This window comes from Dipteris shenzhenensis, chromosome 26 (genome assembly GCF_047967505.1).
Source record: "Dipteris shenzhenensis isolate YYH24624 ecotype China chromosome 26, Dip_SZ_1.0, whole genome shotgun sequence".
Classification (NCBI taxonomy): Eukaryota; Viridiplantae; Streptophyta; class Polypodiopsida; order Gleicheniales; family Dipteridaceae; genus Dipteris; species Dipteris shenzhenensis.
Window position 1 is genome coordinate 14,578,341 of NC_141621.1, and position 19,465 is coordinate 14,597,805.

Sequence of the window (19,465 nt, forward strand, 5' to 3'; positions counted from 1 at the left end):
AAATGTCCAAAACTTTGTCCTCTTTCCTTTTCCAATATATATTTGCTCAATTTAAATTCATATTACTTTTATGTCTCGAGATGCTTGTGATAGGCGTATGCTATCATTTTCAAAGCATACGCTTCTGCCTCCCTACCTTGCTATTGTCTACTTACTTCATAGCCATGTATTTTCTCCTTCGACTTTCTTCTTAACAATAATAAAAAAATCACAATTTTCGAACAAGGGAAAGTTCACTCAGTTACAATTAGAACTCGATTTGAATGACAAGCATATGTTTGATTCCATTTTCAAGCGTTTACATAGCACTTCATGTCTTGAGTTGATTCATGCATTAATGTTTCCACAATTCCAAGCTTGTTAAAATTTCATCTCATTGTATATCTACTTCATTCCATTTTTAAGCATTTACATAGCACTTCATGTTTTCAATTGATTCACGCATTGATGTAAACATAATTCTAATTTTTTAAGACGTTACGACAATTTTTCATTCTTATGTTGCATGCCCACAGTTTGATCAAACAGTCATTCAATGGATATGATGTGGTAGCATTAGGAGAGTTTTTGTCCCCATGCACCTGGGATATACGCTAGAATTGAGATTTGGAGCTAAAACCGCTCTATAAATCCAGGACAAAAACTATTGGAGAACTCAGCTCAAACTAGAGTTTTGGGATGCTGGACTCATGCAATCGGACTACACAGGCAGGCAAGGTTTGCGGCAAGAGGGGGAGTCCAATAGGAATGCTTCTCTCACCTACCAGATTTCAATCCTAACACGTTCCCGTAACTCCGACAGGGTCCGATGAGCTTTAGGCTGACATGTGCCCTTGAATCCGATTACATCGAGTAGAAATCTTCTTAACGGAAAGCTATTGGAAGAGAGACATGTGCCCGACCTATCTCGTCCCACCTTCTCCCTCTCTTGCCTGCCTCATTCATCGATCTGCCTCCACATTCAAGCTCGAGCGAGGGCCCAAATGGACGCGGCGTGTATAATGGTTGCACAGGGCTCAAAAATCCACAAATTCTGGGAAAAACCTTCAAATTTTGATTTTGTGACTTGTTGAGAAAAATGTTTTCTGTGAAGAGTGGGTTGCACCTTTAGATAAGTAATGACACGTGTATGCACGTGGCGAAACGATAGTGTGACGCGTGGCAAAAAGGAGGGGGTTTGAAATGTGGTAGTGTTGTGGCGAGTGACAGCAGAGACGTTTTTTGAGAGAAGCCTCAATCATTCTCTCTATCGTAGAGATTTGCGGGAAACATCACTCCAGAAATCGGAGGCTGCTTCCAGAAATCTAACAGCTTCGGCAATACGATCGCGCACACAGGTGAGTTCACATCGATCTCGTGCGCTGAAGAGCAGTAGAAGTCGAATTGGCGGGGAGCTTGGGAGCTTGGGGGGGGGGAGAGAGAGAGAGAGAGAGAGAGAGAGAGAGATTGGGAATTGAAGAACGCCTGCGAAAGCCAAGTGCAACCGTGCTGAAGTGATTTTTGAAAGAAAGACGAGTTAACACTGCCGATGCGATTGATGGAGTTCGTCCGAACGAGAGCGAGCGAGAGCGCTAGATGCTGTGGAGTTTGAGAGTTCCGAAGATTACGTTTCGCATTCCTTGTCTCACAACGATTTGCGGGAAATTCATCAGGCAAGAAGCTTCACAAGACCCTGCCAGCGCACAGAGGAAGTTTAAGATGTCCGTGAATATCGTTACCCAATCGTTGCCCGATATAGTTCACCTGCGAACAGCCTTAGTGTGGATTCCTCTGCACCGTCCTTTCCACCCTTTCCAGGATGTCCAGCCGCCAACCACATGGCGAAATAGGTGCAGAAGAAATCTTCACTGTAGAGCAGTCACTGGAGGATCTAGAAGAGACGTCGAAAAGCTCATCGCCAGGACTCAGCACCGTCGACCTAGTAAGTCCCGCATATCGTTTTGCTATTTGTTCAATGAGATCTAATACAACTCCAACGTATGTAAGGCCGTAATTGATTTCGCAAAAGAGTTTCACAGGGTGCAATGAATTGAATGCTCATTCGTTTTGTAGGGCATCGGAAGGGCGCACAACCGTCGAAGCGGGACTTGATGCAGGAGTTAGAAGAAGAAATAGCAACGGAAGAAGAGGTGGCAATGATCGCTGAGCTGGCCAGTGGAGATAGCACTTCGTCTCCTCCCTTGAAAGATGAAAAACTGGGAGTCCCGTCGAACGGTATCAACGCATCCGAGGGTGAGGTCTCAGAAGGCTCTCAACCTGATTCGGAAATCACCTCTTATCAAGCACTGGAAGGCGGAGCTGATAGTCCGCAGGCATCGCAAAGGTCCCCTGCAGAACTCGAGTCTCCTGTGAGACTCAGTAAGGCTGATGTTACAGCGGATGAAGTAGACAGTAATTCTCCAAAAACCTCTTCGGAAGACCAGAACATAGTGGAAAATACAATTGAAGTCCTGGACAGACAAGCTGGCAATGCTATGTCCGAAGCAGAAAAGCGGACAGATGAAGCTGGGGCTGCAATGAATGAAGCTGGGTCTGCAATGAATGCAGTTGCAGATGTTGTCATGGATACAGTATCGGACACACGTAATAAAGTTGGGGAAACAGGGCAAGAGGTAGGGCAAGACTTATCTGAAGTGGTATCAATCGGTCGTGGTTTAGTGGAGGACGGTGGCAAAGCCATCAGCAAACAAGCTGAAGAAAATCAAGCAAGAGCACAGGAAATTTTAAAGGAAGAAGGTGAAATACTTGATCAGGAAGGCAACAGGATTAGAAGTCAAGCACAGAAATCTTTAGATCGAGTGCAAGAGTCAGTTACAAGGGCAGTGCAAGAATCTGCAAAAGCTGCTGAGAGCATTGGGAGGGAGGCTTCTGTGTTTGGTGAAGTTCTTGTGGATGCAGCTAAGGAAACCATAAAGGCTACCTCCAATGTTCCAGTCAAGGATAAGAGTAGTGGGAGTGGACTGGAAAAGGGGAATGGTTCTTTGAGAGAAGGAAAGAAATCTGAGAAGTTGCCAAGCAAGGAAAATAGTCGGTATGTGGACTTTAAGGTTCTTGTGGCAGGCGCCTCTGGACGGACAGGAAGGTACTCTTTCATTTCAGTAATTCTCTCTTTTTTCTGTCTTTGTGGGCTTGTTTGTATGTTTCTCCCATTTCCATTTCTCACTTGATATTTTCAATGTTGGTTTCCCCAACTCTTGGGAAAGGCATTCATTTCACCTTAAATGAGTCTCTAAGCATTTTTGGGCGGTTTTTTAAACGCTTCTAGTTCTTACTTCTTGGTCTTGGGATTTGGCCGTTCTTTAAACCCCTATAGTTCTTACTTCTTGGCCTTGGGATTGGGCTGGTACACTGCCCCTTCTCAATTGTGGGTGGTCTGCTGGTGTGCTTACAATGATGCAAAATCAAAAGCTTAGGAAAATGTAATACAATCAAAATGATTATATTAAAGTCCTCTCAGGATCTATGGGACTGGTGACCACTATTAAAAACATAGTGGCTCGTTACCTCCAAATATCTGAGAAAACTTTATATAGTACTTGCTATGATATGCTGCAAGCATCTATTTAGCTAACTGTTGTGTCATGTTGAGGGCCTCCCTGCGGTGCCCTAAGATTTCCTAGCTGTTGGTCAGCATCCCCTGGACGTTTTAGAGAGACCCTTCAGAAGCTATGGGATTGAACACCACTATTAAATACATAGTGGTGTCCAATTCCATAGCCTTCTCCTTTAGTGCTAGCCTTCGTCATGGCTGAGTCTGCCCTTCACCTCCAGAGTGCCGACAAAAACTCAGTACGAAGACTTTGTATAAATGGATGCTCAAGTATGTGCGGGTGTGTGGATTTGTATGTGTGAGAGCATATTTTTATACTATGGTCTACACCCACTGTCGGGCTCTGATGACGTCAGTGGGATGTCATAGTAGCTAGACCCTGCTATGTGTGATGGAGTTTATGGTTTTCAATCTTATGAGTGACTATCGTGAGATTGAAATTGCACTATGTTGTGTTTTTAGAAATGTTCTTGGATTCATCTAGGTATATTAAATACATAGAAAAGAATGTCATACAATATTTTGTTATATTGTGAGTAGTGCCTTGCCAATTCATGTGCTAGGTCAAGGACTTTGCCGTGATGGGGTGTTTCTCATTTAATATCTCCTATTTAGGGCAGATTTTGCAAGTTCTTGCATCCCTTGGAATGCTAGGTCTTGTCAACCTACCCCTTTCCACCTCTGGATCGTGACAGCTGGTCCTTATTCTAAAGATTATATGCCAATTGAACAGTGATACGTCCTCCCTAAGGTACTCTTGCATTCCACATTTGTCCATTGGATTGATTTCCCGCTTGTAGGACTCCATTTTAAAACCCGGGTCTTGCCATAATTTCTGTAGCATTTTCTGCAAATGTCCAAAGTTAACAGTGATACGTCCTCCCTAAGGTACTCTTGCATTCCATATTTGTCCATTGGATTGATTTCCCGCTTGTAGGACTCCATTTTAAAACCTGGGTCTTGCCATAATTTCTGTAGCATTTTCTGCAAATGTCCAAAGTTATCTCCTAGGTATTGTGGATCATTCCTAATACTTTGGAGTATTGGAGAACTTGCTTACAAATTTTTTCTACCAGAAGGATATAGAGTGTGTCTAGTTTTTCATGTAAGTAGACTCAAAAGGAAACTAGGAGATGATGATAATTTCATAGCAAATGAAGTCCTAGTTAAAAGAGGAGTTATATTAATATTTCAAAGGTTACAACCGTTTTACAAAAAAGTATTCTCTGCCCTTGTGAAACAAAATGGGGAGATAGAGACACAAAAAACAACTGATTATTTTGAGGAAAAAAGTCGTCCTTATGCACAACCATGTCTGGCTGACCACACTGACCACCAAGGTGTTAGGAGGGGAGGAGAGCTGGCCAGCCTTTGGGACTTGAGAAGTAGCTTTGGTAATGTCCTGAGCATGAACATGGGTCGGTAGTGAGGCAGCCCCCGGTAGCATACTCTGTCTGCAGAAGGGTGGAAGCATACGCTGTTTGAGCTCCCACTGGTTTGGGAGGAAGAAAAGTCAGAGCCTTATGCATGCTATGTCTTTTGTAATGAACCTGTGGCATAATCCCATTTGTTATGATCAGCGAGGCACTTGGAGAGACGTGAGACATAACTATGGAGATAGAAAAGAAGGAACTTGGTAAGAATCTGCTTTGGGGAGAGCAGGGTGCTTGCCAAAAGCATGGGCCAAGCCTCCGCTTGGGTAATCTGGAGATGTAACCTGGGATAGTCCACCAGCCCCTGAGGTATTGATAACACCACCAGCCACAACAGAATATTGATTGAGGAGAACAGAGCTTAGGTGATTGAGCTGTCTGATTGTGGAGACTGCCGTACGAGCCACAGTGGTCTTCTGCGCCACACCCTCTTGTGGGAGAGACTTAGCACTCAAGAGGGCTCTAAGACTCAACAAGAAGGGATTAAGATGCTGGCAGGACCTGTGGGACAGGACAGGGGACACTTGGAAAGTGATTTGGAATTAAGAAGAGTTTTTAAACTCAACGGGTTTGACATCATGCTGATTTAGGAGAGGAAGAATCTTTGGGATAGGGAGGTTGTGTCATGGGTGGGAGGTAGACAACCACCTTCCCCAAAGAGTTTAGATGGCTATTCTCTTTTTTGAGTTTCTTTTAGTGTGGATTTCCAAGAGAACCATAGCCCATCTAAACAAAAAATGGCATAGAAGAGACTCAACACAAACATGGAAATGCAGATTTGAAAAGATCTGGCACAAAGGGATCCCGGAAAAGCATTCATGCCTGTTGTAGCTAATTTTGCATAAGGCTATTTGGACAGCTAGTAGGGCTAGGATGATAGGACAAGGAGATTGAAGATGCCAATGTATGCAGGAAGACATACCACACCTGTATATGAATTGTGCTCAATCTGTCCGTGTGTGGGATTTGGTTAGTAGTCATAATGTGCATTTTTCCTTTCACTATGCTTAATACTTAAGAGAATTGGAGAATGTGCTTACATATTAGTTCTATTAAAGGATGTACAGTACGTTTAGTTTCCCATGTAAGTAGACTCAAAAGGAAACGCATGAATTTAAAAATAAAAAAGATTGATCGACAAGAAAAAGGATTAAGACGTACAATGTATCAAGAATGTTTGGTTAAATTAAAAGATAGATCCAAGGAGAGTTCAACATGGGAAAAGATAAGCAAATTTAACAAGGGTTGTTGTACATGAGGTTGGAAATTACTTTAAATAGTAGTACTACAAACCATCCATAGAGTGATGGTCAAATTGAAGGGCCAAACAGATCATTGTAGATATGCTTTGGGCATGTGTAAGGATAGACTAATAATATTTATCCACTTTAGAATTTGCATATAATATTGTCAAACATTTGGGTTTTAGTTCATTCATGGTGATGTATGGATTTCAACCTAGAGCTCCTATTACGGCGGGACTCAAAAGAGAGAAGGTTAAGGTAGCTAAGACTTTCTTGAAGATATGAATAAAATTCTAAAGCTACCAATGATCACAAGAAAGGCTTTAGATAGAGGGAAGAAAAAGAGAAAGGTAGGAGATGATGATAATCTCATAGGAAATAAAGTCCTAGTTGAACTCATCAATACATTCATCTTTACTATATGAATTTTATATAGCCAAGAAAAGAACAAGACATACAATATATCAAGAAGAAATAAAAAGATAGAACCGAGGAGAGTTTAACATGGGAAAGGGTAAGCGAATTTAACAGTCATTTTTGGAGGGTTGTTGTCATAAGGTTGGAAACTACTTTGAATATTAGCTTTGCAAACCATCCAGAGAGTGATGGTCAAACTGAAAGGGCTAATCAGATAATTGTGGATATGCTTTGGGCATGTGTGAGTAAAAGAATATTTCAGCACCGAATTAGATACCTTAAGGGGAAGGGAACGGTATGTCAACCATTATCATGGGATCTTAGGTAAGGTGGGGAACCATGAGGGCTCAACGGTGTTTGCATTGATGGGTCATTAATGGACAATACCATTTATTGATACATTGTCATAGTATAAAATGGCTAGGGTTTAGGGGCAATCCTAAGCCTAAGAAACAAGCTTAGGGTGCATTGGTAAGGTCCAAAGAGGGCATGGAATTATTAGGTTCAACTTTGGGCACATGGCACACAAGTAGGTTCATTTGGCAACATCGGGTTCATGATGACAGATTCGGGATAAAAGCACGTGTGAATGCCCAAAAGAAATGATATCATATGACATCCAAGTTTTAGCTAGTATAGGAGAGGTGCTACTATAGCATGCCAAAGTCAGTTAGTCAGTGTGCAGGATCTTCCATGCATTTAAGGGTTGTCGGAATTGAAAAAGAAATGTTCATTTTGCAAAGGGTACTTAATTCTATATGATCTGTTTCTCACAAGTAACTTTGTACTCACATTGCAATGCTCTGAATGGACAATCGACATCTAGCACTACCACTATTGAGAATGTGAATCCTCCATTTCTTGCTCCATTTGCTATGTGTAGTGTGAGAAGTGCAGCGGAATGTGGACTGAAATGAGAGAGAGAGAGAGAGAGAGAGAGAGAGAGAGAGAACACTCACACAAATTGCTCTCACACATACACACACACACTTTTTTTTTTTGGGGTGAAATCTTTAATTGATTGTATTATATGAGTAGCAACCTCAAAACAAGGTGCTACAATTACATCAACTGAAAATTTCAGTATATGCCAAAAAGACGTCATGATCTATGCCGCAGGTCTGCAAGCAATCAAAGAAAGATTGCTGCAGAGAACGCCTAAAAAAGCCAAACAGAGAGAAAGTAGGATCACCAAAGAATTTACAATTCCTATATGTCCATAAAGTCCATAGTGCCCAGTAGCGAACCCAAACGAAGAAAAGATGAAACTCCGGTCTGGATGGATGAAACCCAAATAGCCCGAAGGGAACAGATGGGAATCTCGCTCGCAGGCGCTATTAAAGCAGATAAAAAAACTCACGAGAGCACGGACAATGCCAAAACAAGTGAGGCACAGTCTCTGAAGAAGCAGAACATCTATGGCAAAGTGTAGGAGCAATGTATCGATGAGCTAATAGTTGTCTAGATGGAAAGAAATCGCCAAAAGAAAACCTGTTAACGAAGCGGTACTTTATAGGCCCAAAGTTGCTGTAATCTTTTCCTCCACCACTTGGTTGGGCAATGCATTCGCCAAACATAATCACCTCTCTCTGAAACCCAAGGTTGAGGCAAAAGGATTTTATACAATGTAGGTACAGTAATCTGAGATAGCCTCAAAGGACGAGAAGAGGACCCTGGAGAAGTCAAAGTCCAATCTTCTAGCCGGTCCTGGAGTTCCAAAGGAGGAATCGGAACAAAAGGCAAAAGCATAGAAGTAATTTGTCGCCTCAAAGGACGATAATGAGAGCCCAATCCATATGTAGTGGCTGCTAGAGAAAAGGGGAGCACAGTACCAGCATCATCTATAACATCAGCAACCGAGGTGATGCCTTTAAACGAGAGAAAGTAGGAACGTCAAGGTTCCTGTAAAGCCAAGGGGGATTGAAAGACTTTCGACCAATGAATGCTTTTAGCTCTTAAATAATTCCCAAGCAAAGATTGCCGTCCATTCCATTCCAGATGAGAAAGAACATGCTTCCAGTCAAGAAGCAAGCGGGAGACAAAAGGGCAGCCAGGCAAAGTGCCATCAGTGCAGCCACAAAAGAAATCCCATTGATCGAGTTACGAATGACCAAACATAGAAATACTGATATGAGTGACCAGACCAGAGTCCTAATCATAAGAGCCCAAGGCTGATCACCTTGCACAAATTGCAGCAACATTTTCCCCCTGTGGGCAAGAATATGCACATGAATATCCGTGGTGTTCAATCCACCATGCATCTTGGGAGAACAAACGTGATGCATCGAAAGCAGCCTGAGACTTTTTCTGCCATGTTTGGATCACCATAAGATTTCCATAAAGACAAACATAGAAGATGTAAGATCTGCCTTAGTGAACATGATCAATGGCAAGTAAAATTGAATATATGCCACAAGGATGGACTGCACTATTTGAAGACGAATGTGCAAAGGCCAGGTTGCCAGTTTCCAATACTCAAGCTTTTTCCGAAGCTTAGTCAAAACCCAATCAATTTGTTGTCGATGAGTGAGTTCCCACCCCAAAGGGTAACCAAGATGACGAACAAACTGAGTGGGTGGAATGGTATCCCCGGGCAATAATAGACTATGCCAGTCTTTGGAATGCAAAGGGAGCAGCTTAGATTGCTGAAAATTAACATGAAGACCGGTTGCCAAACCATAAACAAAGAGGGCCTGCATCAAGGCCCTCTTTGTTTACACACACACACTTTTTTTTTTTTTGGGGTGAAATCTTTGATTGATTATATTATATGATTAGCAACCTCAAAAAAAGGTGCTACAATTACATCAACTGAAAATTTCAGTATATGCCAAGAAGACCTCATGATCTATGTAGCGGGTCTGCAAGCAATCAAAGAAAGATTGCTGCAGAGAACGCCTAAAAAAGCCAAACAGAGAGAAAGAATGCCAAAACAAGTGAGGCACAGTCTCCGAAGAAGCAGAACATCTATGGCAAAGTGCAGGAGCAATGTGTCGATGAGCTAATAGCTGTCCAGATGAAAACACTCCCAAAAGAACTCGCCAAAAGAAAACCTGTTGCCGAAGCGGTACTTTATAGGCCCAAAGTTGCTGTAATCTTTTCCTCCACCACTTGGCTGGGTGATGCATTCACCAAACCGAATCACCTCTCCCTGAAACCCAAGGTTGAGGCAAAAGGATTTTATACAATGCAGGTACAGTAATCTGAGATAGCCTCAAAGGACGAGAAGAGGACTTTGGAGAAGTCAAACTCCAATCTTCCAGTCGGTCCTAGAGTTCCAAAGAAGGAATCGGAACAAAGGGCGAAAGCATAGAAGTAATTTGTCGCCACAAAGGACGATAATGAGAGCCCAATCCATATGTAGTGGCTGCTAGAGAAAAGGGGAGCACAGTACCGGCATCATCTATAACATCAGCAACCGAGGTAATGCCTTTAAACGAGACAAAGTAGGAACGTCGAGGTTCCTGTAAAGCTAAGGGAGGCTGAAAGACTTTCGACCAGTGAATGCTTTCAGCTCTCAAAGAATTCCCAAGCAAAGATTGCCGTCCATCCCATTCCAGATGGACATGCTTCCAGTCAAGAAGCAAGCGGGAGACAAAAGGGCATCCAGGCAAAGTGCCATCAGTGCAGCCAAAAAAGAAATCCCAGTGATCGAGTTGCCAATGAACAAACACAGAAATAATGATATGAGTGACCAGAGTCCTAATCATAAGAGCCCAAGGGTGATCACCTTGCACAAATTGCAGCAACATTTTCCCCCTGTGGGCAAGAATATGCACATGAATATCCGTGATGTTCAATCCACCATGCATCTTGGGAGAACAAATGTGATGCATCGAAAGCAGCCTGAGACTTTTTCTGCCATGTTTGGATCGCCAGAAGAGTTCCATAAAGACAGACATGAAAGATGTAAGATCTGCCTTAGTGAACATGATCAATGGCAAGTAAAATTGAATCCAAGATGATGAACAAACTGAGTGGGTGGAATGATATCCCTGGGCCATAATGGACTATGCTCGTCTTTGGAATGCAAAGGGAGCAGCTTAGACTTCTGAAAATTAACATGAAGACCAGCTGCCAAACCATAAATAGAGAGGGCCTGCATCAAGGCACCAAGATCATGGGGCGTATTTTTCGGGGTAAAGAAAGAATCATCAGCATAAGCTTGAGCAACCATGCTGCGATTAGCATCCAATTGCAAGCCATGAAGTGATCCTGTAGCCACAAGATGATCAATATATTGCAGCATAGGATGAGTAGCAATGGCATACAGTAAAGCACTGAGAGGGCATCCCTGGCGGACTGAACAACGAAGAGTCCACTCATCAGAGATATCCCCAGAAATAATGCAAGCCGCATTGCTATCTCTGTAAAGCCAGTAAATAACCTGCTGCATTTTTTGTCCAAACCCCAAAGCTCGCATAGTTTGCGAGATGAAATCCCATTGAACTGTGTCAAAGGCTTTTGCAATATCTACCGGCAAGAGTAGAACATCCTGCTGCGTGTATTTGGCATATTCAATCCCAATATAAGCATTGGCAATGTTATTTGTGATATGGTGATGTGGAACAAAGCCATATTGGGAGGGGTGCAACCCATCATGACCTTTGATCTGATCAACCGCCATTTTGGCAATGATCTTGTAAATGACTGGCATGAGCGTGATTGGCCTCCAATCACCCAATGAATCACATAGCTGCTTTTTTGGAATCAGCTTGAGAACATCCTTTTTCCATGACAAGGGCATCTGCTGATTTTGCCATGTTGTATTTACCATTTGCAGCAAGGTGAATTTAAGAAGATCCCAGAATGCAAGAAAAAATTCAACAGTGTGACCATCCCATCCTGGAGGTTTCCATCTGCCACAGGATCTCAGTGCATCAGACAATTCCCTTTCAGTGAAGGGATGTTCAAGTTCCAAAGCCTGAGCATCAGACAGAATTGGATGAATATGCTGCAAAAGAAGCTGACATGCAGACACAACCCAAGGAGAAAGAGTATCCAGATGCCCAAAATGAGTGGAGAAGTGCTGCACACATAAATCAGCAAGCTCTGAACGAGATGTTGACCAAGAACCATCAGGCATCCGGATCCGACAGATATTGGCAGCTTGTCTTTTGTAGTGTAAACTCTTAAAAAATTGCTTGGAAGAGCAGCCTTCATCCAAAAATGCCCGTTGTCTGGATCGACTTTCCCATTTAGCAAGCTTTCTGCGATCATTAGATTGAAGAGAGAATTGAGCCTGACATAAGAGCATGCTTTCCTCTGAAGACAAAGGGCGAAGATGAGCAAGCTCAATCAAACTCTGACATGTAAATTTGGCATGCGCTACAGTCTCCCTTGTGGCTTGCATATAGGATTTGCCATAATCTCGAATAACTGCTTGCATCCGAGCAACAAAAGCTTGCCAGGCATAATCCAAACCAATGCGTATCTGACGAGAGAGAGGCTGAATAGCATCAGAGACCAAGGCTTTAAAGTCAGCATGCTCCAGATAACTTTTATTAATCAGCAAAAGCCTTCGGCAAGGCAATCTGTCAGTGGGAAATTCATGTAAGGAAAGCCTCAACCAAAGAGGAGCATGATCCGAATGTAAGAAAGCATGATCAACCCAAATTTGACAAGTAAAGGCATCACAATGCTGTTACACACACACATATACACACACACACACACAGAGGATGCAAGTGATCTCATGCCAAAACCCCACCAACTACTAGGGGAAAATCTCTGCAAAGATGCTCAACACTGCTCCACAAGAGATGCACAACAAGTGAGGGCGGTGGGCTATAAATAGGTTCTAACCCCCTCCTGGTCGGCTAGCATGTGTAGGCCGACCCACTACCCTACAAGGGCCGATTATAGGCCCCTAGGGAGCTGACCCTTGGCCTATATCTAGGGCTCCACAAAGGCCCTATGAGTGGGCTGATCCCCTGCTCCAAACAGGCCAACTGCTAGGCCAGCAGCAGCCCTAGGTGGCCAACCACCTGCTGCTCCATATGGAGGCTGCCAGACTGACAAAGTGCTGCAGCCCTGGCTCTAGGCCTGACTGGGCTGCACCAGTTGCCGACCCTCTCCTGCATCATATGAAGGCTGCAAGACAGCCAACCTCCTTGCCTATAGGTGGACCAAGCAGGCCTAGGTGGCCAACTAGCGGGTTGGCCCACCTCTGCCCATAAAAGGGCCATGGGGGTGGGGTACATCACTCCAATAGAAGGTACAGAAACAATAATTCAACTGATACTGCCCTCGGCGCAAGGTTTGCTTCCCTACCTAGGCACCTGTATCTTAGAGCTATATAGCCCCCTTTGAAGCCCCCTCTCAGGTCCAAACTGGTATATTGACACCAGATCAATGAACCTTTGACAATGGGAATATAACAACTTGCAAGGATCAATCAACTGTCTCTAGATTCCCGCACTAGCAATCTTCTGACCCATCCGGATCTCCAGCAGCTCATTAGACAATAGTTGCAATAGAAAACTAGGAAACCCCTCTAGATTTTGCAGGTCATGACGTCCAAGAAAAATACATACTGGTAACATTCTGCCACCTGAGGCAGTGGGAACAACTCCTCGTGGCTCGAGCTCTTGCTTTAAAGCTTGCCTCGATCAGAGACTCCACAGCCACTGCTCCTGTCTGGCAGGTACCACTGCCAACAAGCAATCCTATGGATGGATCCAGAAAGCCTACTGGCAGTGCATCCTGCTGCATGCTACTAGAAGACTAGAGTATACGTTGTAGCGGCGGTAACACTGTCTTGCTGGTTACTGGTCCCCTAATTGTTCCTTTGAGGACACTGCTGCCAATAATGACCTTTTTGGCCACTCCGGTTACAAACCTGTGACGCCTTGAGTGCTTCCTGTTCCTCAATAGTCAATTGCTTCCATCCTTTCTACTTAGCTGAGGCTAACACTCATAGGTACGAATAGAATGTCCTACGCTAGTCTACACTCACAAGGGGCGGGCACACCCATAAGCAAGGCCCTCTCTCTCTACAATGACATTAGGAGATGTTGATCTCCAATATGGAGATCTGTAAACTTCAGCTCAAGGAAGATAGCGTTTTTTTCCAGAAAAGATAGTCTGAAGTTGCAGCAGCATCTCAATAGTTTCCTTTCCCTTTCTCAAAGAGGAACAAGAATGGATACCCAAATGCTAGTGGAACCCTAGGGGGAACTTTGTCATCAAGTATGTAGCGATGGCATTCTAAGTGCCATTCTGGAGTCTTCCTTTGTAATTGGCATGGTTTTTTGGATTGTATGTGTAGCCGACTGAGCATTTTGGAGCTGTTATGAGCCTCTAGCACACCTACAATAGAACATTTTCATTGTGGAGGCCTGCTACTTCATTTTATCGGCTGGTTATCTATTTCAGCATGTTGCCTTTGCTACCTGAGTTTGACACTATGGAGCCTTGTCCTCATGGTGAAGACTCATCAACTCTACCTTCAGCTAGGGATGAATAGCATGACCAAGCACTGGCGCTTATTGGTGTGAGGTTGTTCAACAATTGCTTCATCAACTTGACCTCACTACTTCAGCTAAGGAGAACTTGGACAAGCTCAAGAATATTAATGCTACATATACTGGACCTGAGTAGGAAGCTTCACTTGCTATGTTGCATGATCTATTCCTCTCTGAGGAGGTAGATGATGCTTAGCTCTATGTGTGTTTGTGTTGAGTCAATAAAGATTCTCAGCCTTAAATTGTCCCTCTAAACTGAATGTATTTGGAGTCAATAAGAGGTACTCTGCCTTGGGTTGTCCCTAAAAAATAAATGTATTGTCGTTTCCTTTGGTTTGATGGTAATGACGATTCAGTTCAGAGTAAGGGGGGGGGTGATGGTTTACCCTTGCCGGTCGCAAGGTGACTGAGAAGTCCCTATCACACGGGAGGTGTTGGATAGTTGGACTTGCTCTTTGCAGTATTGTAGTGGAGGGGGATTGGTCTACTCTTTGTGTGTTGGGTCTCACACTCTTTGCTTTGAAGGGGGGTGTTGGAGATATCATAGCCAAAGAGTGTGTTGATGCGATGTGTTGGTGTGTATTACTAGGAGATCTAGTACTAGTTCATGTGTGTGAGTCATGTGTGAGTGCCACGTGTCACTATAGGACTTATCCCATATGCACTTGGTGCAAGTGTGTGAGTGTGTAGCCTATATAAGGCTTGTACTTCACTTGTCTTGTCATACTTGATGAATGAATGAAAGCCTTCATTATGTCTTCATTTGAGTATCACTTCTTCACTCCTAGCCTATCTCTCTTTCTCCCTCACACCATGTTTCTAACACATTTGAGGTTGCTTCTCATTCTGGATTGCTGCTTCCCCTTACAGAAACGTTTTACAGCATTTGTACATCATCTGTTATTTCTGGGATGTTCCAGTTTCCTTGTGCAGCAACACCACTAGGGGAGCACACATGTGGGCTTGTAGTAGCAGCCCTAAAAACAGGATTGCTGTGGATAATGATTTGAATATATGGATACAAATTGCAATTTCAAATCTCTGTTTTCTCAAGGCAATTATGTTGTTTCCATGCTTGTTCCTGCATGCGCGTAGGATTATGTTGATGCTGAGATACTTCACAATCGTCTCTGCCCTGACATGTATTTATTCATACAAAGTGGTCAATAGCTCCTTTTGTTGACGTGCACACTTTCAGTTGATTTAAATCTATCCCATTGCTGTTTAGTTGATGATTATGGCAACCTTTGGGAACATGCCAAATTGTTTATACGTAAAAATTGTGTTAGGACTTGATATCCTTTCTTTTCACAGGGATGAGATATCATGTGGTCCGGTACAGAGTTTATGTGAAATAATTGAATTGATGCACCATTCTTGAATCTCCTTGTCACCATTCTTGAATTTCCGAGTCACCATTAAGTAATGGTGCATCTTTTTGCAAATGGCCTTATAGATCAGGTAAAGGCTGTTCCTAATTCTAAGGGGCTTCGAGCTTCTAATTCCTGTGCGTAGCAAAGGCAGTTGTTGAAAACCATATGTGAAGCCTACAAAACATTGACACAACAAGACATCCCTTTTCCTTCTATTTCTCTGGTTGGTACATGGCTGATCATGGATGCCATTGCATCTTGCCGTCACCTAATCCAGTGCTCATGGTTTCTCATATGAAGGCCTCATAGGTGAGAATCTACACATTACCTCCTAGCTGAATGTATCTGCCTAAAGGCCCTTTTGCATGTGTCCTTGTCGCCTCTTAAGCTTCGTTTGCAATGAGGCAAATAGATCTTCCCTTAGTTCCATAGCCATCTACTTCTTCACCTCCTCATACAAGAAGGACTGAGCATAAATACGCCTTTGATTTGTAGTCATTTCCCAATAGAGGGACCTTGCTTTTTTTGTTTCCTTTTTGTCTTTGTCATGTGTCCTTGTCGATGGGAATCTTCTGCATTTCTTTTTGGGGCCTTTACACTTTTCCTTAAGGTTGTATGCTCCGAGTTACAGGGAACTTTTTTTTCTCTCCTTAGCTGCTGTTTTTTGCATATTTTTACTCTCAAAGATGGAACTAACAAGTTCCTTAGATCCATCAGCCACGTGAGATGAATCTTTGTACAACTTTGTCCATTTTCTTGGCCTCCCTATTTCACTTTGAATCCACAGATGAGAGACCCTCCTGTTGGAGAAAGTTTTGATATGGCTTTTACACAATCATAGATAAATATGAGTTCATTGGACTCCTGCTGTATCAAAAGGTTTTTCTGATATTCTGAGTTGGTACATTGTGAACTTGAGTTTCATTGGGTAAAATTGGGCCACTTTCTGTACTTGTGATTTTGGAATCATTGCAGAGTGGAATTTCCCTAATTGGTTTTGTTTTCCAGATTGATAGTGGAAGATCTAGTTTCTAAAGGTGCAACAGTACGGGCTTTGGTGCGAGATGCATATAGAGCACGCTCGATCGAACAACTGAAAAACTGCGAGGTTATCATCAGTAGTACATTAAGGATTGGTTTCAGTTTCAATTAAAGTTAGAATCTTGTGTATTCAGAGTGGATTGACGTTATGTAAAGCTGGAACTCATCTACATCAGTTGTGAATTCATATTCAGGTTGTTGAGGCTGATCTATACAAGTATGAAACACTGAAGAAGGCACTTGGCGATTGGTGCTCTTTCTCTCTCTCTCTCTCTCTTTGTTTGTGTGTGTGTGTGTGTGTGACCCCCTCAACAAGGGACATATATAAAATTACAACCAACAACAGAAGAAATAAAATGAAATTACAGAACAGACACTTGCATGCGTGGCTTACAAACACGTGTTCCACCATCCTTCATGCGCATACCTATGCATGACTCTCATGCACACTCGCACATCCTCTTACAGATGTTCCCATGCATATTCGCGCATGCACACAATCATTCACTGACATCCCCTCTGTCCTTCTCATCCTCTGTGTGTGTGTGTGTGTGCGTGTGGCTACCTCTGTCTCTCTCATAGTTTGTAGCCTTCAGCAAGGGAGGCACTGCGCATCCTGAGGTGTGAAAGGAAAGGTTCACATCCTCCACACCATGCATGCAAATCACACACCCACGTCCAAGAAGAACACCATTTTTAAGGCTTCAGCAAGATAGTCACCTAGGCCCCAATGCATCAAGGTAGCTAGCTACGTATACTCCCAAGGCATTGAAGGTTTACATTTGCTGCAGTTGTTTTGTAATACCTCCTTTTTTTTAGAGTGAAGGTTGGTTCCATTGACTCCAACTTTGTTCAGAATCCACGTTGATATATCTAGATTCTTTTGAGGATCTATCAGACTGGTGAGGGGAATATCTGTACATATGTATTTTTCTGCATATAGAAAATATTTATAATTCAGGAAATATCTAAGTGTAAACGTTTTTATATTTCGTACACCTCTTACAATTGCTCATAGGAAATGATTTAGGCCGCAATAAATTAAGTGGCCAAGGTTTTTGACGGTTGCTTCTGTTACCATTTAGAGAGTAACCTAAGCAGAATGTTGAAAGAGAGATGACAGAAGATATTACAAAGCAACACATAGTATATTGATCACTAAGAGGATACAACACACATAGATTTTTTGTTTATTTTCAAAGCAATGGGCTTTTGACATTCAAAGATGCCTAGGCTTCTTGCAATAACTACAATACCCCGCTATCTCTCCTAGCTGCCAGCTTTATCAAATTCATTCACTATGGGTTCGATTTTCACAAACTCTCTACTTGTGGACAAATTCAAGGGGGACGGATTCCCCACATGGCAAACAAAAGTGCAACTCTTTCTCATGAAGGAGAATGTTCGGGATGCCATCGAAGATGATGAAGGACTTGAGGCATCAACGGAGCCTCAAATATGCAAGATTTGGAAGCAACACAACTCGAGGGCCATCACAATCATCAGGCTTTGCCTAGATGATACATTGATTCATCGATTCATCATATCAACTTTAAGTCCAAGGCTAAGGAGATTTGGGCACGCCTTGAGAATATATTTGGTAACAAAATCACCAAATCCAAAGTTTTTTTGAAAATGCAATTTTATAAGTTGAAAATGGAAGAGTCCGATACCTTTGAGTGCACATATAGTAAAAATTCAATCTTTAGTTCAACAACTCTCCAACTTGAAGTGCTCCCCGGATGACGAGGACAAAATGGCTGTTCTCATGACGAGTATGGAAGGGATCTCTCGCTTTGAGAATGCCCTTGAAGTACTTTGAATTGCATTGACTACCTTCGAAGATATGGTGTCTTTTCTTCTTGAAAAGGATCGCCGCAACAAAGAATCTTCATCCTACTCATCGGATACTACACATGCTCTTGCCTCCACCAACAAATGGAGACCTAGGCCATTGACTCCACCAACACGAGGAGAGACATTCAAGTCGTTCAAGTGCACATATTGCAAGAAGCTCGGTCATACGGAGGACAGGTGCTACTAGAAGCTTGCTCAACAACAATCGAAGGATCATGCCAGTTGGCTGGCATCCGCTACTAGTGATGATGTAGACGAAGATGACCACCATCCGACATAGGATCATGCTCTCACTGTCTGTCTCCAACATCTAGAGGATGACGGAGATGATGATTTTGCTTTCTGAGCATTATGTAATTGGGTACTATGCCGTGGGAGTGTTTCCTAAAAATGAATTCAATAAATCATGTGTGTGCAGTCAATAAAGGTACTCTGCCTTGGATAGTTCTCCTAAAATGATGTATTTCTTTTCTATTTTTGGTGTGGCTCCACGTTCCTCATTAGTCTTTGGAGCCAGGAGGGGATGTACTGTGCGAGCCATATGTTTTGGCTTTGATAGGTCTATTTGTTGGTGCATTGGTCTCCTAGACCTCTGAGGTGATCATGCATCCATGCATGATGAGCCTCTGAGCCATGCCAGATAAGATTTCTATGTTATGCTCACTTGCCTCTGAGATTGTGTGGGAACCATGTCTAGTTCTAGACCGGCATGCATAGTTTTCATGATCATCATTATCATGACTTTGGTTCCATTCCTATAGTCCCTCACCTTTCCTCCATGGGGGGTGTTAGGAAATGGAGTCAATTTGAGTGACTTTTAGTGTGTTTCTATTGAGTTTTAGAGTAGTACAATACTACTTTATATCCTAGAGTGCCACGTGTCACTATGAGACTTATCCCATATACACTTGACACTTAGAGTGTGAGTGTGCCTATCCTATAAAGGCATTGTACTTTCTCATGTCAAAGTATCAAGCCTCAAGCCTTTCTTATCATGTAAGTACTTTGCTTGGTTGTACATTTCTTTCTAGCATTCTTTCATTTCCATTATGTTTGCCTAGTCTTGCTTTTCTACCTTCCTTTT

The 19,465-nt window shown here is 42.8% G+C and overlaps 1 protein-coding gene across 1 annotated transcript in view; it reads left to right on the forward strand.

The window, feature by feature from the left end:
• Positions 1-1,224: 1,224 nt before the first annotated feature.
• The window catches only part of LOC147884716 (uncharacterized), a 36,689-nt gene continuing 18,448 nt past the window's right edge, over positions 1,225-19,465 (forward strand). Inside the window, exons 1-5 of the mRNA XM_087397969.1 lie at positions 1,225-1,337; positions 1,653-1,921; positions 2,053-3,082; positions 16,492-16,591; positions 16,719-16,774. Coding sequence (XP_087254095.1) covers positions 1,699-1,921; positions 2,053-3,082; positions 16,492-16,591; positions 16,719-16,774 — 1,409 coding nt within the window. The 5' untranslated portion in view covers positions 1,225-1,337; positions 1,653-1,698. The remainder of the gene's footprint in view (positions 1,338-1,652; positions 1,922-2,052; positions 3,083-16,491; positions 16,592-16,718; positions 16,775-19,465) is intronic.